This window comes from Engystomops pustulosus, chromosome 6 (genome assembly GCF_040894005.1).
Source record: "Engystomops pustulosus chromosome 6, aEngPut4.maternal, whole genome shotgun sequence".
Taxonomy (NCBI): domain Eukaryota; kingdom Metazoa; phylum Chordata; class Amphibia; order Anura; family Leptodactylidae; genus Engystomops; species Engystomops pustulosus.
In genome coordinates, this window is record NC_092416.1 from 71,264,475 (window position 1) to 71,288,941 (window position 24,467).

The following is a 24,467-nucleotide window of genomic DNA, read 5'->3' on the forward strand; positions in this document are numbered from 1 at the left end:
GCTAGCTGACATCATTATGTTGTTTCCATACTACCCCACTGCATTGGTGTAAGTGTGACATCGTGGGACAGGACTCCTCACTGTGACACAATAGTAAGGATGAGGACCATCCCTGCTATGGAAGCTCTGGGAGGGAAGGTCCCTATAACTGAGAAAATTATTATTATTTGGCACTGTGGGAGTAACTGCTGCTTCATAGAGATTTTCCTAAAAATAAATAAAATTAAGGAGCTAATTAGTTCAAATAAAGTTCCCTATGAAAACTCTCATCTGCAAGTGCAATTACAGAAAGTGTTGTCAAAGAGACATGGCCACAGAAGATATTCCCACTACAATACTAGCTTCCTGTGGAATAAAGTAATTTCATAATGGTGAAAAAAAAATATGTAAAAAATAAAGTAAAAAATAATTGCTGAATTGCCTTATCTTATCCTTATAAGATCTTATAAGTCTTTTAATATCGTAAAAGTGATTAAAAGACTATGAACCCACAGGCTGTACAAAGGAAAACTACAGGCCTTTACAACAACAAGCCCTGACAAGTTAGGGGTCCTGGCAAAAATGAAAACCCCGTTCCAGAAAATTGAGCAATTTCTCTCTCTCTCTAATATATTATATATATATATATATATATATATATTAGTATCTCTGTACTTGCTTTGCAAAAGTTATCTTATTTATGTTCCATGGTAAATTCAGTTACCTTTTATAAGTAAAAACAATGACCAATTTGCTTACTTTTCTAAAGGAAATCTACCATCAAGCATGATAAACCAGGAGCACTTCTAGATCAGACACTGTGATTGTGGTAATCTTCTTATATTTGTTATCCATGGCCTCCTTCCTTCTAAAATAAACTTTCAAAATTAAGTTCATGAGCCACAAGGACTCCTGAGGGTGTTACCAGAGCCCCTCCATGCTGCAGATTCACAGGAAACTCTCACCCTTTCCCTGCTCCCTCAGCCCATTCTGCTCATTAGCATAATTTTAAAAGCAGCTTTTTAAAGGAACAAGGCCATAGATAACAGATATAAGATGATCACCGTAGTTGTTTAAGTAGAATTTGGAAACCTGTACAGTCTATTCTTGATCTTAGAAATGAAGGCCATTCTATGCGACAAATTGCCTAGAATCCGAAGATTTCCTACAACGTTGTGTACTACTCCCTCATAAGAGAGTCCAAACAGGGTCCTCAACTGGCAGCTTCATTAAATAGTACCTGGGCAGAGTGGCAAAAAAGCCATATCTGAGACTGGCTAATAAAAGGAAAAGATTAATATGGGCAAAAAAACAGACATTGGACAGAGGAAGACTTGAAAAAAAAGTGTTGTGGACATATGAAGCTAAGTTTGAGGTTTTTGGATCACACAGAAGAACATCTGTGAGCCGCACGCAGTACAACTGAAAAGATGCTGGAAAATGGCTGACGCCATAAAGGTCACGATAAAGGTCATGTAATGGTCTGATGCTTTGATGCTGGTAAAGTGGAAGATTTATACAAGGTCAAAGGGATTTTGAATAAGGAAGGCTATCACTCCATTTTGCAACACCATGCCATACCCTGTGGACAGCGGTTAATTGGCGCCAATTTCATGCTAAAACAGAACAATGACCTAAAGCACACCACCCAATTATGCATGAACTTTTTAGGGAAGAAGCAGGCAGCTGGTATCTATCTGTAATGGAGTGGCCGGACCAGTCACCAGAACTCAGCCCCATTAAGTTGTCGTGGGAGCAGCTTGATTGTACACAAAAAGTGCCTAGCAAGCCCATCCATCTTATGGGAGGGGCTTCTGGAAACATGGGTGGGAATATCTCCAGATTACCTCAAAAAATTAACAGCTAGAATGCCAAAGGTCTGCAATGATGTGATTGCATCCAAGGGAGCGTTCTTTGATAAAAGCAAAGTTTGAAGGAGAAAATGATTATTTCACATGAAAAAAAAAAATTCACTAGTTCAATGTCTGGACTATAAGCATTTTCTCTATTCATTTTGCAACTCATTTAAAAAATGAAAGTATGAGATTTAATGGAAAACACAAAATTGTCTGAGTGACCCCAAACTTTTGAGCCATAGTGCAAATATCTTCACAAACTCCAAAGAAGGAGATACACATGATCTGGGCCAGTAAAATAGGGGGCCAGTCTCATCTATAGAAGTGCCAAGTCTCGTGTGACTAGGAGGTTGGCCGGTGTGAGATGAGGAGGGACACTATGACTGCAAGTCAGCATCTGGAAAATGATGAGGGGAAGCAGTGTGCTCAGCCTGCTCTGTCAAAAACCCTATAATTTTCTTTTTTTGTTAAACCAGGGGACATGGGAGGAGGGTGCAGAGTTAGCATTTGCATCCCGAGGCCAGGCAAGCTGGAAGCCATCCAGTCGATAACCTGACCATCAGAGCAAGGTTTGTAATTAAAAGGTCGGTGACCTGGAAAGCTAGGCCCGACTCCCAGGACTTCTCGGTAATGACGGATCTATTAAATTAAGACTGTTATGAAATCAATGCTAAAAAGGCTTTCACGGTAACGAGATTCCATTCAAGGACGGTCCCATCTACTTAACCCTTCAGGTGTCTCCTTGCAAGAGGCAGAACAGTGATGAAAGTGTTAAAGCAGATGCCATCATTTCTGATCTTGGCTTTAGAAGGTTTACATATATAAGCATTCATGGCGGGCAGCAGTATATCACTGGGAAAATGCAAGCCGTTCTTGTCATCGGTAGGCAGCCTCAACCCGCTGGCCCCTGTCATGTCAGCAATAGGTAAATAAATTTATAAAAATGGAAAACAGAGAACATTCCAACTAAAGCTAATAATTTATTACACAGATCATGGGGGGAGGGGGGTGACCCAATAAGACTCTTTCTGATGATGGTTTTATACATAATAAATCCTTGTGCATATATTTAAAACCTGAACGTTACATCCATCATAGAAATAGCTGGACTGCTCCAACACAGATGCGTCTGTGCACTTATAACCGAATAGATGGAGGTGATCGCGGCCCCCCACAGAGAGCATGTCAATGGTAAAATGGAAAAATGAAAACTATTTCCTATAGAAGCTTCTATTTGCAGCATTAGCCTTTCCATGTTATACATTCAAATTTGGTCAATACAGGCTTTTCATTAAATTTTCATATATTTTCATACTCTTTAAAATGTACTGTCACCTACAAAACCTGAACTATTACACAAGTGATGGGAATATAAAAGCTCCATTTCTACATCTCAATGTTACAGGCCTGTGAGAAAAAGAAGGAAAAAAATCATCAGAGGAGTTTACAAAAATAGGAAAAAAGAAGTAAGGACTGAATATGAATGCAACAAGAGATATATGTGGGGTCTAACACCACCAGGAGGTCCTGTCTAGCCTACAATTGCGATATAGCTTGTAAACTTTCAGGCCTGTTCGTCGGTCCGCAGGCTACAGCTCATTCACAGTCGCAGGGCAATTAGTAGCCGTTCGCTGGTAATTGCAGTTATTTCAGGGCTTGTATGCCAAAAAACTGGTATACACATCCTGATAAATGTCCCCCATTGAATTTCAGCTCCCTTCAAAGATTTTTAATTGTGTTCAGGTCTAACTAAGACATTGGCTAGGCCACTCTAAGACTCAATAATGCTTCTTACAGAGCCGCTCCTGAGTTGCACTGGCAGTGTATTTCGAAAGACCCAGCCACAACCTATATCAGTCCTCTAAATTAAGGAAGGAGGTTGTGTGCCAAAACCTCATGATACATGGCCCCATCCTTCCTCCAACATGGTTCAGTCATTTCATCCCTTTTGCAGAAAAGCACCTGAAAGTCTGATGCTTCCAACTTCATACTTCACAGTTGGGAGGTGTTCTTACGGTTGTACACTTATTTCTTCTGCCAAACAAGGCGAGTGGAGTTGACATAAGAAAGTTCTATTTTGGTCACATCTGTCCACATTACATTCTTCCATGCCTCCTCTGGATCATCCAGATGGTCATAAGAGAACTTAAAAAAGATCTGCACATGTACTATGGTGAGCAATGGGAACTTGCTGCCCTGCAGCATTTTAATCCATTGCAGCCTAGTGTGTTACCAACAGTAATCTTTGGTTCAGATGATTAATCAGGTCCTCCTGTGTAGCTCTTGGCTGACACCTTTCACAGAAAAATGGTTACCCCCAAGAGATGAGATCTTTCATGGAACCAAAGACTAAGGAAGATCGACAGTCTTGTGTTTCTTCCATTTTCTAATAATTGTGCCAAAACTTCTCACTTCTCACCAAGCTGCTTGCCTTTTGCCCTGTTGCCCATCCAAGCCTTGTACAGGTCTACAATTCTGTCCCTGGTGCCCTTGTGTAGCTCTTGCCCACGGTGGAGAGGTTGGAGCTTGATTGATTAAAGAGAACACATCAGAAATCGGCTTAATAAACCACTAGCAATATGTTGACAAGCAGCTCAGCAGCTTCTAGATGATGTTTCTTTCATGACCCTGTGTGGTGGCATCATCCAGAAAATCAACTTTGAAGTGAGATCTAAATTGGTTTTATGAAGTCAAGCTTCCCCTGTCTTAAAATCCTCCCTTCACCGTAATCGATGGTCCTGCATCCATGGACATCACTGATCAGATCTCCTGAAGTCTGGCGCATGATCTCAAGGCACAACCACATGGGAGGAGGTTTTCAGAGGCAGGGAGAGCATAAAGTGTAACCGTCATTCTGAGCAAAAAAAAAAACCTAAAATACATAATTCTGCTCCAGGTGTCCCTGGGAATCATTCCTCAAAATATTTTGCCTCTCGGTCCTCATTTAGTACCTTTTTTGGCCCATAGCAATCAGGGTTTCCAGCTCTCAAATAACTACAATCAGCAAGATGGAGGGCGGGGCTTCCTCCTGTCACCTCATCACAAGCACGCCATAGCTATCTATCTATCTAGTATCCATTTATCTATCTCTCTCATATTTTTCTATCTATCTCCTTTTTATCTATCCCTCCTATCTCCTACCTATCTTTCCATCTCCTATCTATCTATGTATATCCTATCTATATCATATCTATCCATGTCTATCTGTCTATCTAAGGAACACTCTTGCACAGCACATGAGGGCACAGCTTGTAGACTTGGAGGTTGTCTCCTGCCACTTTCTGTGGAGTGTAAGGTGATGGGGGGAGGGGGGCTGCAGTTTCTGTCTATGTGGATAATGTGTGTATACACAAGTGTAAGGAAGCTGAGGAGAGAGAAGATGAAGGTGCTTGGTTATTACATTACTTAGGGCTTCTCCCTGCATATGGCTGCTGCAGCACTGAGCCATGAGGTGATTAGCTGAGTGCATGGGGGCGAGTCTCCTGTTCCGTAGTCTTCTTTATGAAGACGGAATGTCCATAGTAACAGCTATCTGAGCAGTCACTGCCATCTAGGGGAAGTCTGCAGAATACAAGAGGAAAGAGCAAGATGCGGGTAACTAATCCAATTGCAAAAGGGCTTAAAATTACCTGCTCTACAACATATCCAGGGCCGCATCTGCCATGAGGCGAGATGAAAATTTCGCCTCAGGCGGCAGATGCGGAGCCCTGAGGCAGGCGGCAGATGCGGAGCCCTGAGGCAGGCGGCGAAACAGCTGTAGGTGATTTGGGCACTCGCCCGAATCACCCACAAGCAGTGCGGACCTGCCGCTGCCTCGATTCCTCACAGTAGCGCTGATGGAGGACGCTGGCGGCATGACATCATCAAACGCCGCCTGTGTCCTCCATCAGCGCTACTGTGAGGAATCGAGGCAGCGGCAGGTCCGCACATGAACAGCAGCGCTGCTGGCAGGAGGAGGGGGAAGGCTGGCTCCCGATGGGCTGATGAAGGAGAAGGGTCAGACGGGAAGCCTGTGCAGAGGCTTCACTGGCTGGTGGAGCAGCAGTCAGATGGAGAGTTATCACTTTGCTGCTGCTCCACCACAGCCGGGCAGCCAGAAAGGATCTTCCGCTGAGCTCTGTGCTCCTGCTGTAGAAGCTCCGATGAGCAAGCTCCGCCCACCAGCTCAGAGCTCCTGAACTTCATCAGCAGCTATGTGTGCTGCTGTGTGTAAGCTACAGGTATGTTGCTGGGTGTATGCTGGGTGTATGCTGTGCATGTTGCTGTGTGTAAGCTACAGGTATGCTGCATGTTGCTGTGTGTATGCTGCTGTGTATGCTGTTTTGTATGTATGCTGTGTATAATGCTGTGTATATGCTGCTGTGTGTATGTTGCATGCATATTCTGTGTGTATGATGCTGTGCATGTTGCTGTGTGTATGATGCTGTGTATGCTGCTGCCTGCTGTGTGCGATGCTGTGTATGCTGCTGCCTACTGTATGTGATGCTGCATGTATATGCTGTGTGTATATGATGCTGTGTATGCTGCTTCCTCATGTTTGTGATGCTGTGTATGCTGCTGCCTGCTGTATGTGATGCTGTGTGTATGCTGCATGTATATGCTGTGTGTGTATGATGCTGTGTATGCTGCTGTGTGTGTGTGATGCGGAGTGTATGCTGCGGCCTGCTGTATGTGATGCTGTGTGTATGCTGCATGTATATGCTGTGTGTGTATGATGCTGTGTATGCTGCATGTATATGCTGTGTGTGTATGATGCTGTGTATGCTGCTGTCTGCTGTGTGTGTATGATGCGGAGTGTATGCTGCGGCCTGCTGTGTGTGTATGATGCGGAGTGTATGCTGCGGCCTGCTGTATATGATGCTGCATGTATATGCTGTGTGTATGATTCTGTATCTGATGCTGTGTATGCTGCATGTATATGCTGTGTGTGTATGATGCTGTGTATGCTGCTGTCTGCTGTGTGTGTATGACGCGGAGTGTATGCTGCGGCCTGCTGTATATGATGCTGCATGTATATGCTGTGTGTATGATGCTGTATCTGATGCTGTGTATGCTGCTGCCTGCTGTATATGATGCTGCATGTATATGCTGTGTGTATGATGCTGTATCTGATGCTGTGTATGCTGCTGCCTGCTGTGTGTATGCTGCATGTATATTCAGTGTGTGTATGATGCGGAGTGTATGCTGCGGCCTGCTGTATATGATGCTGTATCTAATGCTGTGTATGCTGCTGCCTGCTGTGTGTATGCTGCATGTATATTCAGTGTGTGTATGATGCGGTGTGTATGCTGCTGCCTGCGGTATGTGATGCTGTGTATGGTCCTCCTGCTTACTTATTTTTGACCCCCTCAGTTACCCTTTTGACCCCTCCATCTACCACCTGCTGATGTACCAGTAAGATCCTCTGAAGAAAAATGGGTAAGTCATGATTCATTATAGGAGTAGTGGTTTATTTCAAATACCGTATATACTCGAGTATAAGCCGAGTTTTTCAGCACAAAAAATGTGCTGAAAAGCCCAAACTCGGCTTATACTCGAGTGAAAGAATAAACAAAGAAAAAACCCTCACCTCTCCGGCGCCCCGGCAGGTCCCTGTGACGTCGCAGGCTCTGTTGTCAGCGGTAGCCGGCACACACACTGATGTCAGCGGCGGCCACTGACGTCAGAGGTGCGCGCTGCACGGGATTGCCGCTGACTGATGCATCACACAGAAGACCTGCCGGGGCGCCGGAGAGGTGAGTTTTTTTTTTTTTTAATCTAATGTCTGTATAACGGGCAGGGTAGGGGCTACATAACGCGGTCTTTTAGGTATAACAGATCGGGGGGCGTCTGCATTACGGGGTAGGTGATGGTTATATACTGGTGCACGGGGGCTGGCAGGCTATACAAAGGTAGGGCATGGGCTAGATGGGTATATACTGGGGCACGGACTGGATGGCTATATACTGGGGCAAGATGGCTATATACTGGGGCAGGGGCTGGATGGCTATATTCTGGGGCAGGGGCTGGCAGGTTATATACTGGGGCAGGGGCTGGCAGGTTATATACTACAGGGGCTGGATGGCTATGTACTGGGGTAGGGACTGGCAGGTTATATACTACAGGGGCTGGATGGCTATATACTGGCGTAGGGACTGGCAGGTTATATACTACAGGGGCTGGATGGCTATATACTGGCGTAGGGGCTGGCAGGCTTTATACTACAGGGGCTGACTGTATACTACAGGGGCTGGTAGGCTATATACTACAGGGGTTTGGCTGACTATATACTGGGGGGGGGGGGGGCTGTGACCAATGCATTTCCCACCCTCAGCTTATATTCGAGTCAATAGATTTTCCCAATTTTTGGTGGTAGAATAAGGGGCCTCGGCTTATACTCGGGTCGGCTTATACTCGAGTATATACGGTATATGGCTGATGTATGTATAGATTAAAAATGTCTATTAATGTGGAATGTTAATGTAGTAAGTAAGTAAGTATGTACATATATATATATATATATATATATATATATATATATATATATATATATGTACAGATAGAATGTTTCGCGTATTTATGTACTTTTAGTGTAAATACTATTTAATTTCTATTACTATTTAAATTAATTTAGTTTTGTATTGTTTTATTGCAAGAGACCGGGTTCTGGTTACCGATCACATGCGTTTCCATAGAAACGTATACGTGATCGTGCCAAGACCCACCTCTGTACACTAGTGCTATGTTAGTAAACACAGCGCTAGTGTTAAGTTGCGTATGTACATTCAGTGGGCGGTATATAGAAGGAGATCAGGGCTAGGATTTTATTTTTTTTTTTAAAGGGGGGGAGGGGGCAGCATTTCAGTTTTCGCCTCAGGCAGCAAAAAAGCTAGAATCGGCCCTGAAAATATCAAAAGTTTTTTGAAATGACGGTTACACTTTAACTTTAATGTTAAACTCTCCACCTCTCTGACTTTATACACCTAACTTCTAGATGATGCCACCACACTGGGTCATGAAAAAACTTCTGATGACTGGTTCCCTTTAAGTGTGGGGACAGGTATTTTTTTTATACAGGCAACGAGTTCTAACAGGTGCAATTAATACAGGTATTGAGTGCAGAGTAGGAGGAACTTCTTAAAGAAAAACTTACAGCACTAAGAGAGACAGAATTCTTGCTGGTTGGTAGGTGATCAAATACCCATTTCATGCAATAAATAAATTACTATTTAAGAATCCTACAATGGGATTTTCTGTTTTTTTTAAGGTTCTGTCTCTCAAAGTTTAAGTGATCTACAAGATAAATGACAGAACTCTGTTCTTTTGTAGGGTGGAAAACGTACAAAATTATCAGTGTGCCAAATACTTATTTTCCTCAATGTACATTTATACATTTGTTCCACAATCCTTTTCAGTTCTTTGTAGGTTGTTAACATTCTTATATGAACCTAGGAGATATTTTCTCCCAGCACTGGTAAAGTTGTAATAAGGGATATTAATATGTTTGCACTTCCTATTAGTTTTTTCCAAGCTTGACCTGACAACAGCGAATTCCATGTTTAAGGGATAGTAAATGGATAGAAGTTACAATTTTGCTTTTGTACCACACTTAGAGAACATATCCCCATGTGTTAAGCAAAATGATGTGGTTGAGGTGACAAATCCATTCAAAACCACAGAAACAGTTGATGCTGAAACCTCTGTTTTTAACAAAAAAAGTAAGTGATTAAGTAATTGAAGGGTGGGTTAGATTACAAAAAGCTATGTAATAAGTCTGTACTGGCATGTATTGGCCAACCTCAAAAGAACCACAATGCTCTATGCATCCTTATCTTAGATCTAGCCCCAGGAGAAAGGACAGCTCAGGCGACATCCTGCCCTTGCTACTAGAAGCAGGCGGTTTTCCATGCCAACAGTGCCGAGCACTCAGAATATTGTAAAAACAAAAAAGGAAAAAAAATGGGTGCTGACGAGATCTTGGCAGGCACCGATCCCAATCTCCGGTTACCTTGGGTAATCAACATGGCTTTTAGGATGTGTTGTCGATGCTTTCACCGAGCTGCTGAAATCCCAAGGCTTTTATAATTAATCGCTCCCTGCTGATCTGCACATTAGCAAAAAGTGAAAAAAATTATCATAATAAAAAAATCTACACTGAGGAAAAAAAAATGGAGGAAATAGATTATCGTCAATGATAATTTGCACTGATTTACCAGAACACTTTAGAAGGTAAAACATGTTTTGTACCTCGCACATAATGATAAAGGGATAAGCGGAGCTCAATAGCGACTCCTGCAACTACAGCAAATTGTTTTTACTAAAAGAGTAAAATGCCTAAAACGGGGGAGGGAACAACAAAAGTAACAAAGACGTTCCCTCAAGGTTCAAATCACATTTACATCAAACGCTCCGCGAAGAAGCTCCATGAAAGATGCCGTCTTATTTGAGCACAATGATGGACACCTGGAGAAATCCATTGGTGTCTCTGGTGTTACCGTTCAGGTGTGAAGCTTTAGGCCGCATTCACACAACCGTAAGGGACCGTATGTATGGCCACAAACTTGCCCCCTTAGACCGGCAATGGCTGCATTGAGTAATACGGTGCCGCACATACCACTCGTACACAGGGAAAAGATAAAGCATGTCTTATGATTCCCCGTGTTACGAGCCGTGCGCCGTGGATGGCTATGGAGGGGGGAGGTCACCCAGTCTTCTTCTCCATCGCGGCTGACTTTTGCCATACATCAGTGTTAATGTAGCCTTAAACTTAACCTGAAAAGCTTTTTTAAAATCAGAAATGAATGCAGCAGGGGATAAAAGTAAACTTTATAGTATACTTCATTAAGTAAAGTAGCTTCTCAGAGCCCCTATTTTGTCTTTCCTGCACTGAGCAGTTATGTCAAAAGTTTAGTCACTACATAAGAAGAATTTTCAAGGGCTGCCCGATACATACACTCACCGGCCACTTTATTAGGTACACCTGTCCAACTGCACGTTAACACTTAATTTCTAATCAGCCAATCACATGGCGGCAACTCAGTGCATTTAGGCATGTAGACATGGTCAAGACAATCTCCTGCAGTTCAAACTGAGCATCAGTATAGGGAAGAAAGGTAATTTGAGTGCCTTTGAACGTGGCATGGTTGTTGTTGCCAGAAGGGCTGGTCTGAGTATTTCAGAAACTGCTGATCTACTGGGATTTTCACGCACAACCATCGCATGGTCCGAAAAAGAAAAAACATCCAGTGAGCGGCAGTTCTGTGGGCGGAAATGCCTTGTTGATGCCAGAGGTCAGAGGAGAATGGGCAGACTGGTTCGAGCTGATAGAAAGGCAACAGATTTGTAAAGCGCTACGGAATTTGTTGGTGCTATATAAATAAAGATTATTATTATTATTAACAGTGACTCAAATCGCCACCCGTTACAACCAAGGTAGGCAGAAGAGCATCTCTGAACGCACAGTACGTCGAACTTTGAGGCAGATGGGCCACAAGCAGCAGAAGACCACACCGGGTGCCACTCCTTTCAGCTAAGAACAGGAAACTGAGGCTACAATTTGCACAAGCTCATCGAAATTGGACAGTAGAAGATTGGAAAAACGTTGCCTGGTCTGATGAGTCTCCATTTCTGCTGCGACATTCGGATGGTAGGGTCAGAATTTGGCGTCAACAACATGAAAGCATGGATCCATCCTGCCTTGTATCAACGGTTCAGGCTGGTGGTGGTGGTGTCATGGTGTGGGGAATATTTTCTTGGCACTTTTTGGGCCCCTTGGTACCAATTGAGCATCGTTGCAACGCCACAGCCTACCTGATTATTGTTGCTGACCATGTCCATCCATTTATGACCACAATGTACCCAACATCTGATGGCTACTTTCAGCAGGATAATGCGCCATGCCATAAAGCTGGAATCATCTCAGACTGGTTTCTTGAACACGACAATGAGTTCACTGTACTCAAATGGCCTCCACAGTCACCAGATCTCAATACAATAGAGCATCTTTGGATGTGCAGCCGACAAATCTGCGGCAACTGTGTGATGCCATCATGTCACCTTGTTGAATCTATGCCACGAAGAATTGAGGCAGTTCTGAAGGCAAAAGGGGGTCCAACCCGTTACTAGCATGGTGTACCTAATAAAGTGGCCGGTGAGTGTATAGAGAATATCAGGTACTCCAGCACTAGGCCACATTAATGCTGTACACCATATGCTTTGGAGACAGAGAACATTGTTCTTACAAAGTGGCTGTTTATTGGTATTTCTATGATAGTATTGCTTTTTACACTGTGTATTTTGTTGACCCACACAAGGTGGATCCCACTATTACAGTAAGTACAGTATATCTCTGTATGGATATTTCAGGGTTCTGCAGCAGGCTTTCTGGGGTTCCATCCTATGGAATGATATTTGCTAGTGCTTTGGAAATGGTGTGGGAACTAACATGAGAAGGTTTTCTATCCTCCAACTCACATTGCGCAGATAATTTCAGGGGACATGCATTATGTAGAATAGGAGAGGGAATCTGTGATATGTCTGACCTTTACAAAGGAGAAGGGCACATTCAGATGATGCCCAGCCTAGCTAGGGTGGTCAATCGTGGACTCCACATGTATTGTCACCACAACCATAGAGGTAAAAGGTTCTGCAGTGGAGTATGCATAGTAACAAACTTGGAGTTGCTCGGAGTCCCACACCTAATAATCTACTTCCGACTTGCATATTTCTTTATTTAGTTTACCTCAGATGACACCAGAAAAGTAAATATTTTCAACAGATCTGATGACGTGGCACCACCCCCTCACCACCTACCCCAGGCTATCCCACAAGAACAACAATCCCTGCCGTGAAATTGTGTATCATCAAAGCACTTTACATACAGAACAAGTGATCAGGGTAACATGGGGAGTCTGGGGAACATTTTTACCTTTAACAATGAAGTACCTTACAGTCAGCCTCTCTGGCTGACAACAGTAAAAACTAGCTCACACCAAATATATTTTACGGATTGAGAAGCATAAACATTGAAATTATATTCCCTCAAATTTGGTGTTTCAGACAATCCTATAATAGGAATGTTTCCGAATGTGTCCTATGACTAGTTAATAAGCATTACATGACATGTAGAGGGGACTCCCTAAGACTTTAGGAGTCCAATTTCACATCTAGCTAAGAGGAGATCCCATGGCTGTGTATAGATGATGATATTCTTTAAAACAATGAGAAACTACATCAAGCACTAGACATTTCTCTGAAAACGAGTGAAACGTCTGCTAGGGCTTGTAGGGGTTAATTTTGTAACCGGCACTAATCACCATTTTTTTGTGATTTAATTTAAATAATTTCCTCTTGCCCTTTCTGGCGCTTTTTATGAGCAGCTGAAATATTAAGTATGAAGGGAGGGGAGATACAAAATGGATGACTCTCTTGAGACAAGTGCAGTCTATAAAGTTACCATGGCGACATCCCACAATAGACATTAGGAAAACAATGGCTTTTTGCGGCTTTTAGCTCCCAAAAATAAACTTATATCTTGATCATTAGTAGAACTGGGAAAAAAAAAAATAATCTGCGTCTTCTTGGCTATAAGAAATCACCTCACAATAGGGGTCATGTATCAAAACTTTGGGCGGCAATGATAGCACCTTCCATTACTGTCCTGTATCTTGGACTAGTGGAGAGTCTTCACGCCAACTCTACAGCTCAGCACCCAGTAGGTCATATATGTTCATGCACATAACTAATCATGTCGGACATGCCACCTTAATCACATGTGTCACTGACTGGCAGCCAAGATCTATATTCCACCGAAATCAAAGTTTGATTGCTATATCCTATCCTGTAGATTGGGAATAACAATCTGATTGGTGGAGGGTCCTACTGTTGGGATCCCCAACTATCAGAGTTCATGAGACCACACGTCCAGGAGCTTGCCTCCTGCCTCTGCATTCAGTTCTATGGAGGTGCTGGAAATATCCTGCACTCTTCAATCACTGTCTGTGAGAGTACTGGAGATAGCAGAGAGGGGTGCACGCAAATTCTAAAACTCTCATACTATTTAATGGAGCAACAGGACACATATACTCAACCTGCTGCTTTATTTTAACATGTGAGAAAAATGAAGGTGTTCTTGTGAATGTCTCATTCTCATGATCAGTGGGGTTCCCAGAATTCGGATACCCACAAATCAATTTCTCCAAGTTCATCATAGTAGTCATTGATTGGTTGAGCAGGTACTTAAAAGAAAGGAGCCACCCCCCCCCCCCAAAAAAAAAACAAAAAAAAACTTTTTTTTTTTTACCAAGGTTTTATGTTGATCATATATTTTGGGGAAAATTCCTTGTCAGGGCCAGCACCAGGACAGGGTGTACCCGGGCAAATTCTGGGCCCAGAGGTTCTGGGGGGGCCCACAAAAAGCTACACATAAGGAATCCATGGGGGTGAGGGGGGTTTTATATAAAATAACCATAAGGGGCTGTATATAAACTAACCATGAGGGGTCTGTTTGGTATGCTAAACTAGAGAATATTTTAGGGAACAGGAGAATTTTTTATGCCACCACGTGAGTTTACTGCAAAGGGGCCCACTGAGGTTCTGTCGCCCAAGGGCCTAGTGAAACCTGGAGCCGACCCTGTTCCATGTCACCATCTATATTTAAAAAACAGCACTATATCCTGAAATTCTCACTCTGGGTAGCAGGTTTAAAGCCAGTAAGAAAATGGCGCAATTATAATTTTCATAATTTTCACTGCATTTGAAATTAGTTTTCTTCAATTGTACAGTACATTGCAGGAATTTTTAAATGGTGCTGCAAGGAAACAATTTGTTCTGCAGAAAACAAGCGCCATACAGCTCCATTAAATAAAAAAAAATACATTAAAAAAACATGGCCTTTGGAGTGCAGCAAATAGAAAATAGAAATGCAAAAAGTGTCTGATCCTTAAGTGGTTAATCAGAGCAAGTGATCAGTATGTGATTGGTGGGGACTCAATATCCAGACCTATTACAAGCAGCTTACTAATACTCTCTTCCCTAATCTTGACACGTCGGGATCACCACAATGGTAAAGGAAGGTGACGTCAGGTAGGCGTGAATAAATAGCAGCCCAGAGCGCTGGACATCATGTCCTCCGTCCTGCTCATTATAACTCTTTTGTAAGGTGATACCGGTGTGTTAAGATTAGAGAAGATAAGAAGTTTTTTTTTTTTTTACTTTCCTGGAGTGGTAAATTTCCTTTAAAGCAAAATAGATTGTTTTCCAAGTCCATGCCTAACCACTTTAAGCTGGAGCATGAGTCTCCAGACTCCAGAACCTTTACAGTCAGCGGAGATAGAAGCTGAATGGAGGGTGCACTGTTAAACTGATGCTAAATTCCCATTTACTTCAATAGGAACAATGGAGAACCAGACAACTAATTTTAAAAGGTGCATCCCTTATTTCTAAGGAGTCTCCAAGACAGTAGAGTAGAAAACAGTTTGTGAACAGATTATTAAAGTTTCACTCTACTGTCCAGAACCAGAGCATCAACTATGTGCAGTCACTGTATACATGAGATTCGCAACTACATATAACAGGTTTTGGGACAATTACCTGTGTTTAATTCTGTTAACTTCCCCTGTCAATCTTACCACCTTCTTTCAGCTTTAATTGAGAGTCAATGAAAGAGGGAACAAAATCAGGTTGTCAGACAAGTAACGCGCCTGCAGCTCTACTTAGTATAGATCCCTGTACGACTTTAGCAGCTCAATACACGTTTACATGAAAGCATATGGTGAAGCTGGATCAATTGCTCACTAATTAGACCAATCGGAGGGAGATTTCCCTGACCCCGAGCATTGCTGCCCCGTGACCTTACAGTGATTTTCCAGCTCATTCTCTGAGTCGGTAGCACACAGAGCGCAGCAGATGACATTTATCCTGCGGCTCAGTGCAAATACAGTTGTCACTAATTGATGAGGGTCTCATCAAGAGAATCTCAGGGTCTGTAAAGAGGGACTGTTAATAGAGATGTATGTAATGATGGAGAGGGATAGGAGACAATGCAGTGCTGGATTATCTGCTGGGACGAGAGGTTACCGGCCCTTACAAGACAGACTGCTCGCTGCTGAATGGATGATATCATTATCGATGTTTATATTCATTTCCGCCTGTGCTGTAGAAATAAGGACATAGGTCTCATTCATCAAAACTGTTGGAATAGGAGAATCTTCTATTCAAAGCGGCTGGTTTGGATACTGAAGGCGTATACATTCCATAGGGCATCATAACCAGGCAGGCACAATTTGCTTGGCAAAACTAACCTAATGGAATTCAGCCGTAACATACTGATCACAGCATATTGTTATAGACTACAACAATATGCCTGCAGGGGTTTCTAAGACAATTTAATTTTTACCTTTTCTCTTAAGAAATTCTTTCCTGGTGGATACAGGACTCTGGCGAACACGAGGGTTTTGCAGGAACTTGACAGCGGTGGCAATCTGCAAGGACAAAGAAGGAGGCATGTATGAGAACTCAGCAGCAGATAGTCTGACAGTACAACAAAGTTATGGTCACCGAGCAGCCAGAGGAGCGTTCCATAACTACAGGCAGTCCCCGGGTTACATACAAGATAGGGTCTGTAGGTTTGTTCTTAAGTTGAGTTTGTATGTAAGTCGGAACTGTATATTTTATCATTGTAATCCCAGCCAGAACTTTTTTGGTCTCTGTGAAAATTAGGGCAGAAGACACTTCGGCGCTGCGTGCGCACGATCGTGCGCGCGCCTCCATAGGAAATAGCGGAGATGTTGCGCGCGCACGGTCGCGCGCAGCGCCGAAGCCCCTTCTGCCCTAAAGTTTAAAAAGTGTTAAAACCGCGATACCGCGGTTTTAACACTAACGAAAGTAAGTACCGGCACCAGCTCACCCTGAGCTGGTGCTCGGTACTTACAGCTTACCCCTGCCATACTAAGTGGTAGGTTTCCTTTAAGTAGGGGACCGCCTGTACATTCATAGCTGTGGCCATCCTTTGTATGGGGGATTTTTGGCAGTTTATCTTTTAGTTTGTAATGGTAAAATAGTCACTAACTTTTCAATAAACTTGGCACCAAACATAAGTATAAACCTTAAATACAAGCAACTTGCATTTGTCATTATCCTCTAATATGATCTCTGCTCCACTCCCCCCATCTTTGCTAAACAGATATTTTTTTTTTTTTAAACTCGTTTTATTGAAAGTGTACAACAATCACAATAAAAGAATTTACCACAGTATATGATATTATGTTTTACATATCATGCGTACACAGATAAATACAACCAAAGAAAAACTGCAAAAACAAATTAAAAAGGTAACCAGAACTCTGCAGTGCTGCTGCTAAACCACCTCCATAGTTTTCCATTGTAAATGGGGTATCAGTTTAGAAGACCAGTTCCCATAAGTTAATTACTTCATTCCTTCCATTTTTCTTAATATTTGCGTTGTTAAACATCCTGTAATGCCCTTAACTGTGACGTGAATATATTTACGGAATAAAGTGTAACCGAGGAGTCACACCATTGTCCCCACACCTTATTAAACTTATCTGGACATCCTCTTCCCTTATATATCAGGTCATGAAAAGGGAGGACCGAATTCACTAATTTCCTCCACATTGATAGGGATGGTGGTTGTGTCGCCATCCATTTTAAAGCTATGACCTTCCTAGCCAGAAACAGTACCTCTCTAAGAAATATCCGCTTGTGATGTTGCCATGCTTCTTCATCAACCACCCCCAATAAGCAGAGCTCTGGCGTAGATTGGACAGGTATATTAAGTACATTAGTTAGCAGTAATATCACCTCCTGCCAATATGCCTGAATGGTCGGACATGTCCATACCATATGCCAAAAATCAGCATTTACTGCAGAGCATCGCAGACATCCAGGAGTCTGCTTCCTTCCCATTCTATATAGTCTGGCTGGGGTCAAATAACATTGATGAAGAAAGAAGACTTGTATTAGCTTATTGTTAGCTGCTGGAGACACTAACATGGCTGACTCCAGGGCTTCCGCATATGTCTCATCCATCAAACTAGTTATAAGGGTTTTCCATTTTTCCAATGCTGAAGAGGGATTGGCCGAAACCTTGTCTCTAATAAGAAGGGAATATAATATGGACACTAGTCCCCTAGGACCTTGTGATCTAAGTAGCCCAATAAGAGGATAGCTTGATATGAGTAGGGGAGAATTTGGGTATTGTACCCCTAAGGCGTGCCTGAGTTGCAAATATCTGAAAAATTGTGTCTGTGGAATATCATTAGAGCTTTTCAGTTGCTCGAAGGAGTATAGAATAGAGTTGTCATAGAGGTCTCGCAATTCTCTAATACCAAAATCAGCCCATATTCGCAGGTCTGGGAGTTTAAATATTTCAGGCAGGCTCGGATTATTCCACAATGGGGTCTCCGCAACTACTGCCGTAAATTTTGACAAAGACTTAGCCTGCTGCCAAATTGACCTAGCCAATTTGTGTATTGGCAGCAGTCGGCCCGAAATAAGGTGGGAGAGTTTCTAAAACAGGCCACAGACAGTCTATCTTTAAGAAATGAGCCAAGTGGTTTTCTGAATTTGGCAGCGGATCGGGAAGAAGCCAGTGTCTAACATGCCTAAGTTGTCCTGCCAAGTAGTAAGTATGGAGGTCTGGAAGCGCTGTTCCTGCCAAGCTAAACAGATATTTACTCTAAAACCTATGTAGAATCAGTTTTGGTCTTCCTGCTCTTGGACTTTCAGCTCACTAAATCGTGATCATTCTGATGACATGGACATATAGAAGTCTAAGGAGAGGGGAGGGGGGACAAAGAAGGAGGATCCAAGTGAGGGCCAAATTGGCTGTGGTTGGTGTGTTAATCACTCGTCATATTTTGGGGACTGCTCCAATCCCCCCATCTTTTGCTAAACAGATATTTACTCTAAAACCTATGTAGAATTTCGGGGACTGACCACTCCACCTGGGTGGGGGCTCTGATCATAATAGCAATTTATATAATAAAGGAGCCACTGTATAATACATAGATATGATTCATGGAGTCCAGTCCTAGGCAGTGTGGTTGGTCCGATAAACAGCACACGGAAGTGTGAATTGGCGCCAAGAAAGCAGAAGAAACATACAGAAATGTGATGCTGCAGCAGGTAGTAAATATCTCACCCAGTGACTTGTTACATATCATGACTGTTTAACACTTATCTATATTATCTTCCATTCTGCTTCAGAATAAGTGAGAGTAGTGGAACCTGACATTTTCAAGACGTGTTATCTATGGAAGACATAGGGGGAGATTTATTCATCCGTCTATGACAAAATTCTGTCATAGTTTGCAGTAAAAAAAAGTGTCTGCACCTAATTTTTCTACGACTAGCTCCACAAAAAGCGGCGTGGTCTTGCGCCAAAAAAGGTCAGTGCGCCAGGAACACTGCTGAACAAACAGAATTTTGTCTTAACTTTTTTGCATAAAGTGAGCCAACTAATAGGAGGTGCAGAGTACGACTAGACAGTCTTGTTCTACACCAGATTTATCATCTAGCATTAAACAGCACTGTCTAACCATTGGCCATTTTTTATAAATCTGCCCCATAGAAGCAGCTCGTTTCTGCCGGACTTTACCAACAACTAAGAATTAGATCAAGACAAGAGTGGGGAACCTGCTAAAAATGTATAATACAAGTCATAAAATGGCCAAAGAACGAGCTACTCATGGACCCACATGGCAGCTACCTGCAAAGTCACCTGAGAGGTTGGCCATGCAGGCCTGCTTAGGGCTCTAATAAGGAACCATTGGGAGGTCTTTATACTTTCCTTGGTGCATGTTATTACTAACTTCACGGGAAAAAGAACTTCTCTTCTGATTTGTGGATCAGCCACGAGTACAATAGAGGTAGTCTCCTACTAATGTCCTTTCCATTGTGCAACTCCACAACCCTTCACCTCTTCTGTAGCGCTTTCCAAATTGGAGAAGGCCTATGAAGCAACTCAAGGCTCAGAATGTAAAAGCACTTTAGAGGGAAGGACCTCCTCCTGGGCACTTGTGAGAGGTGCTGCTGAAATGAAAGCTCTCCTTGCAAGTGATGCTGTCGTTACAACTACCTAAGATTTTGCAGGCATAGAAATGTACAATAAAAACTCTCCCTTTAAGCGGCTGCCATCTAAGAGCCTTCAGAAATGAATACTGAACTATGTTGGCTGCCTCTGCCCTGCATGCTGATGGCTTCCAGGCTGACTACAGATTCTATGTTGTTCTGAAATGGAGGACCACAGCTCTGCGACAGTGTATCTATGACCCCAGCTATATATTCCTTCTCCTGATAACTATGGCTTCCACCAGAGCACCTCCCACCTCTTTACATATCTTGTTTCCGTAAATTCACTAATCATGGTAAATGTAGGCAAAACCGATCCATGGGACAATGCAATAAACAGGAAATTACCAGCATCCAACACGGATAACGGACATTAGGAACATCGGAGCAGGTGTAAGTCAAACGATTAGTTATTACACCTGTGATGGCGCTGATTCAATTGGGAAATCCACGCGGTAATAGTTTAAAAGGTTTGGATGGGGCACATTACTCTCAAAGTGCCTGCAGAGAGGGCAATGATTGAGCAAGATGTCATTAGTAATTCATTTAAGGGAAAACAGGAGAAGGAGCAGTGACTGAAAGCAATTTAGATGTCAGGTAGAGGAGGGAGGGAGGCGACTTAAGAAAGCGTGATAAGTGAATTTACATGTGCAAGGAGATTAAGCCTCAGCGAGGAGATGGAGGGAGAGGCTTGGATTGTGGGCAATACAAACATGATGAATAGAAAGATCTGAGACTGATAAAAGAAGATACAGTAATGCACCATATGTCCTCTAAAAAGGTCCGAACAGGAACAAATCCGAAGTGTCCCAGAAATATACTTTAATGATGTGTGGTGTCATCCCGAGAAGGGGTGGAGCCTAGTCCTTTCTCGAGTCTACTATGCATTTATTAAGAATTATGGTCTAAGGTCTACACCATAGCTATGCTATGACAATGGCACATAGAAATGAGCTGATCCTCACCATGTCCTTTTTATTAGCTGTAAAGCTAAAGAGGCTCCTTAAAGGGATTGTCCAGGTTTAAAATGGGCAAATGGAGGTAAAAAATAATAAGACTCACCGGCACTTTACCAAAAGGTTTCAGCAGAATGCTGTCATAATTTTACTTTTTCAATTAGTACAACTAAATGGGTGTGGCTTCACTGAAAAAAAAAATTAATTAAAAAAATTAAATTGCCCGAAATTTTCCTGGCTTAAATAGACTAATTATTAGATGCAATGTATGGCCAGACAGTCTTAACCTACACCAGATTTATCATCAGCATTCAGCATCAGTATTAACTATTATAACTATGCAATGTTTTACTTAGAGACACTTTTATAAAATCTCCTCCACTGAGTTCCCAGTCGGTGGACATTTTCCAGTATAAAGAAGCCACGACTCAAAGGTGTTGTAGACCCAACACACAACCACCACCTCTATATCAGTGGTTTATGTGGTGTACCAAAGACATCTGCACACCCCTTCAAACCCTAATATGCAGGGAGGGGGGTCAATTAGTAACGACTGCACAACTGTCGACATCATCCAGAAGTCAGCAGGAAACGGGACATCACAGGAAGTCCAGAGTCCTGCCGCCTGGGGGTGCCATGACCAGGAGTTCCCTGCAGTGAACGTCAAACTTTACCAGGGTAAGTATAATAAGACAAATACTGGCCATGGTACTGGAGAGTCATGGGAATAAGCAGGCAAGTACACAATATTTTAAACTATTTACTTCAATATCTGCAGTACTTGGGCCATCTATGTCTTCCAAACAATCACATGGAACAAGAACTAAATATCTACTAATCCCTAGCAATTGCGCCCAGAGCTGTATACACAATTCCGCAGGTTTCAGCTTCAGACAAATCATGGCCTTAACCCCTTCACGTCGCAGTCCTTTCCATTAATTTTATCTCCCTACCTTCAAAAATCTATCAATTTTTTATCTTAATAACTTTTTCATACTTTGGTGTACAGAGCTGTGTAAGACGTAATTTTTTGCGAGATGAGCCGACATTTTCATTTTGAGGACTGTGCGACCTTTTGATCACTTTTTATGACATTTTTTATGTAATGAAAAATTATATAAAAGTGGCGTTTGGGACATTTGGGCACTATATGGCGTTATGAAGTTCACCGCCGAGAATAACAGTTTTTATATTTTGATAGACCAGGAAATTTTGGAACGCTGTGATACCCAACGTGTTTGTGATTTTTTAAAAAAATGTTTATTTTATATCAATTCTAGGGAAATTGGGTGACTTTGAAATTGTTTTCTTGTGACACATTGTATTTTAAAAGAGTTGAAAAACATGGATGAAATAAGGCAAAAGTTTTAAAAAATTCCCCATTTTCAAAGTTCAAACTTCTCACCTTTTCAGACAGTCATACCACCCAAATAACTTCATAACTAATATTTCCTGAAAGTCTGCTTTATGTTTGCATGGTTTTTTTTATGCATCCTTCATTTTTCTAGGATGTTACAAAGCTTAGAATGTTGCTTTTTATTTTTCACATTTTCATGAAAAATGTCAAAACCTATATTTAAAAGAGACCTGCTCAGTTTTCAAGTAACATTCAGAGGCATAAAACCCCGAAAATTACCCCATTATAGAAACTACATGCCACAATGTTTGAAAAACCACTTATAAAAAGTTTGTTAAACCTTTAGGTGTTTCACAGGGGGAAAAAAATGGAGGTCGATTTTAAAATTTTTAATTTCTTTTGGACAATACATTAATTATGGGCAAGAAATTAAACATTCACAAAGGATTAAATGACAAAAAAAAACTCCACAAAGTTTCATACCCAATTCCTCCCAAGTATCCTCATAACACATGTGTGTTGGTAAACTGCTGCACAGGCACATAACAGGGCATAGAATGGAAGGAACACCATTCAGGGCAGATTGGTATTGTCAAATTGTACTGACTATACTTTTTTTTTGGTATACTGTATATGGGGGCTTATATTTTGCTGGATGAGATACACTTTTCAGGTACATCCTTTTGTGGCATCTATATCTAATTGATAAGATTTTATTAATCATTTTTGGTGGAGGAAATGAAATCAATTCTTGTTTACTATTTTTTTACTTTTCTTTTGGCCATTCACCAAACCAATCCTGAATAAAAAGTACCTTATATACTCGAGTATAAGCCTAGTTTTTCAGCACAAAATTTGGGCTCAAAAACCCTAACTCGGCTTATACTCGAGTCAGCTAAAAAAAATAAAGACAAAACTCACCTTTCTGACGTGACCCGTAGGTCCTCTTCTGTCGGAGACAGTCTGAGACAGAAGAGGACCTATGGGGGACGTCGGAAAGATGATTACAGTGTTATTTTTTTTTCTACTACAGGGGCTGGGCAGGCTGTATGCTACAGGAGTTGGGCAGGCTGTATGCTACAGGGGCTGGCAGACTATATACTGGGAGGCTGTAACCAATGCATTTCCCACCCTCGGCTTATACTCGAGTCAATAGGTTTTCCCAGTTTTTTGTGTTGAAATTAGGGGTCTCGGCTTATACTCGGATCGGCTTATACTCGAGTATATACGGTAATTTAGAGAAAATCTGTATTTTTTGTTCTTTTTAGAGGCAAAACTATTTTATTTTTCAGTCGACAAAGCTGGTTATTTCTTGCGAGAAGAGTTGTTCATTTATTTTTTTTTGGGCAAGTAACATTTTTTTGATCACTTTTTAGAACATGCTTTGTAAAGAGCATTGATGAAAAATCATCTTTTTCTGAAAGTTTTCAAGGTCTAATGATTGTTTTATTGTACAGATTGTTATTGAAATTCATAGAAACATTTGCTATACGGTATGTGATACATTCCTGTTAGCCAGAGTCATAAAACCCTTTAGATATACATGTGGAATATGTGCCCTACAGGATTTTGGAAAAGCTGAGTGGTAACTCCAATGCAGGGCACAACTTACCTGACTAAGTGAGCCAGAGACAGAAAAAAACGAATTTATTTTCTAACAACGTATATATGTACATACATGTGGAATGTACACATCTGCACTAAGGGGAAATCTATGGCAGTAATGCTACAAGAGAAGCAACTGTCTGCAGCAAGGGAACCATTTCAATGGGACAAGTAATGTCTTCTATGAGAGGATAGCCATTAACCCCAGACAAAGAGCTAGGTCACAAGTTATCTCAATAGATGCAGGAAACAATTAGCCGGACACTGGGGGTCTGGAGGCCTCCCACTGGGGACACTAGACAGAAAGGAAGTTCTATATTCTATTATAACGTGAGGGTCTGTACTGTAGATGAGATACGTGGAGAAGGCGACACATTAATGCCCGTTCGCTCAGCAGCCCCCACTGCAATGAACAATGTGAAGCATTAAGTGATGGAGCCGGCAGAGCAAAGTTTTAGCAAGAAATCAGGTCTGTGTCAAAACTGAAGTGACAAATTTGGTCATCGGTGGCACAAGGAAATGGTTGCAGAGCGGCTGTTAATCAGAGGCAGCTATCGCACACTGCTGATGCCAGCACTCAGGGAGGAATGCACCAGGCTAATTATGAAGCTGTAGATCTCGCTAAAGACCGGCGTGCCAGCAGCG

At 42.1% G+C, this 24,467-nt stretch overlaps 1 protein-coding gene across 4 annotated transcripts in view; it reads right to left on the reverse strand.

Annotated features, from left to right (window-relative positions):
* The window catches only part of PEX14 (peroxisomal biogenesis factor 14), a 129,762-nt gene that overhangs the window by 30,886 nt on the left and 74,409 nt on the right, over window positions 1-24,467 (reverse strand). For all 4 annotated transcript variants that reach the window (XM_072156457.1, XM_072156459.1, XM_072156458.1 and 1 more), the window contains one exon: window positions 16,210-16,294. In XM_072156457.1, coding sequence (XP_072012558.1) covers window positions 16,210-16,294 — 85 coding nt within the window. The remainder of the gene's footprint in view (window positions 1-16,209; window positions 16,295-24,467) is intronic.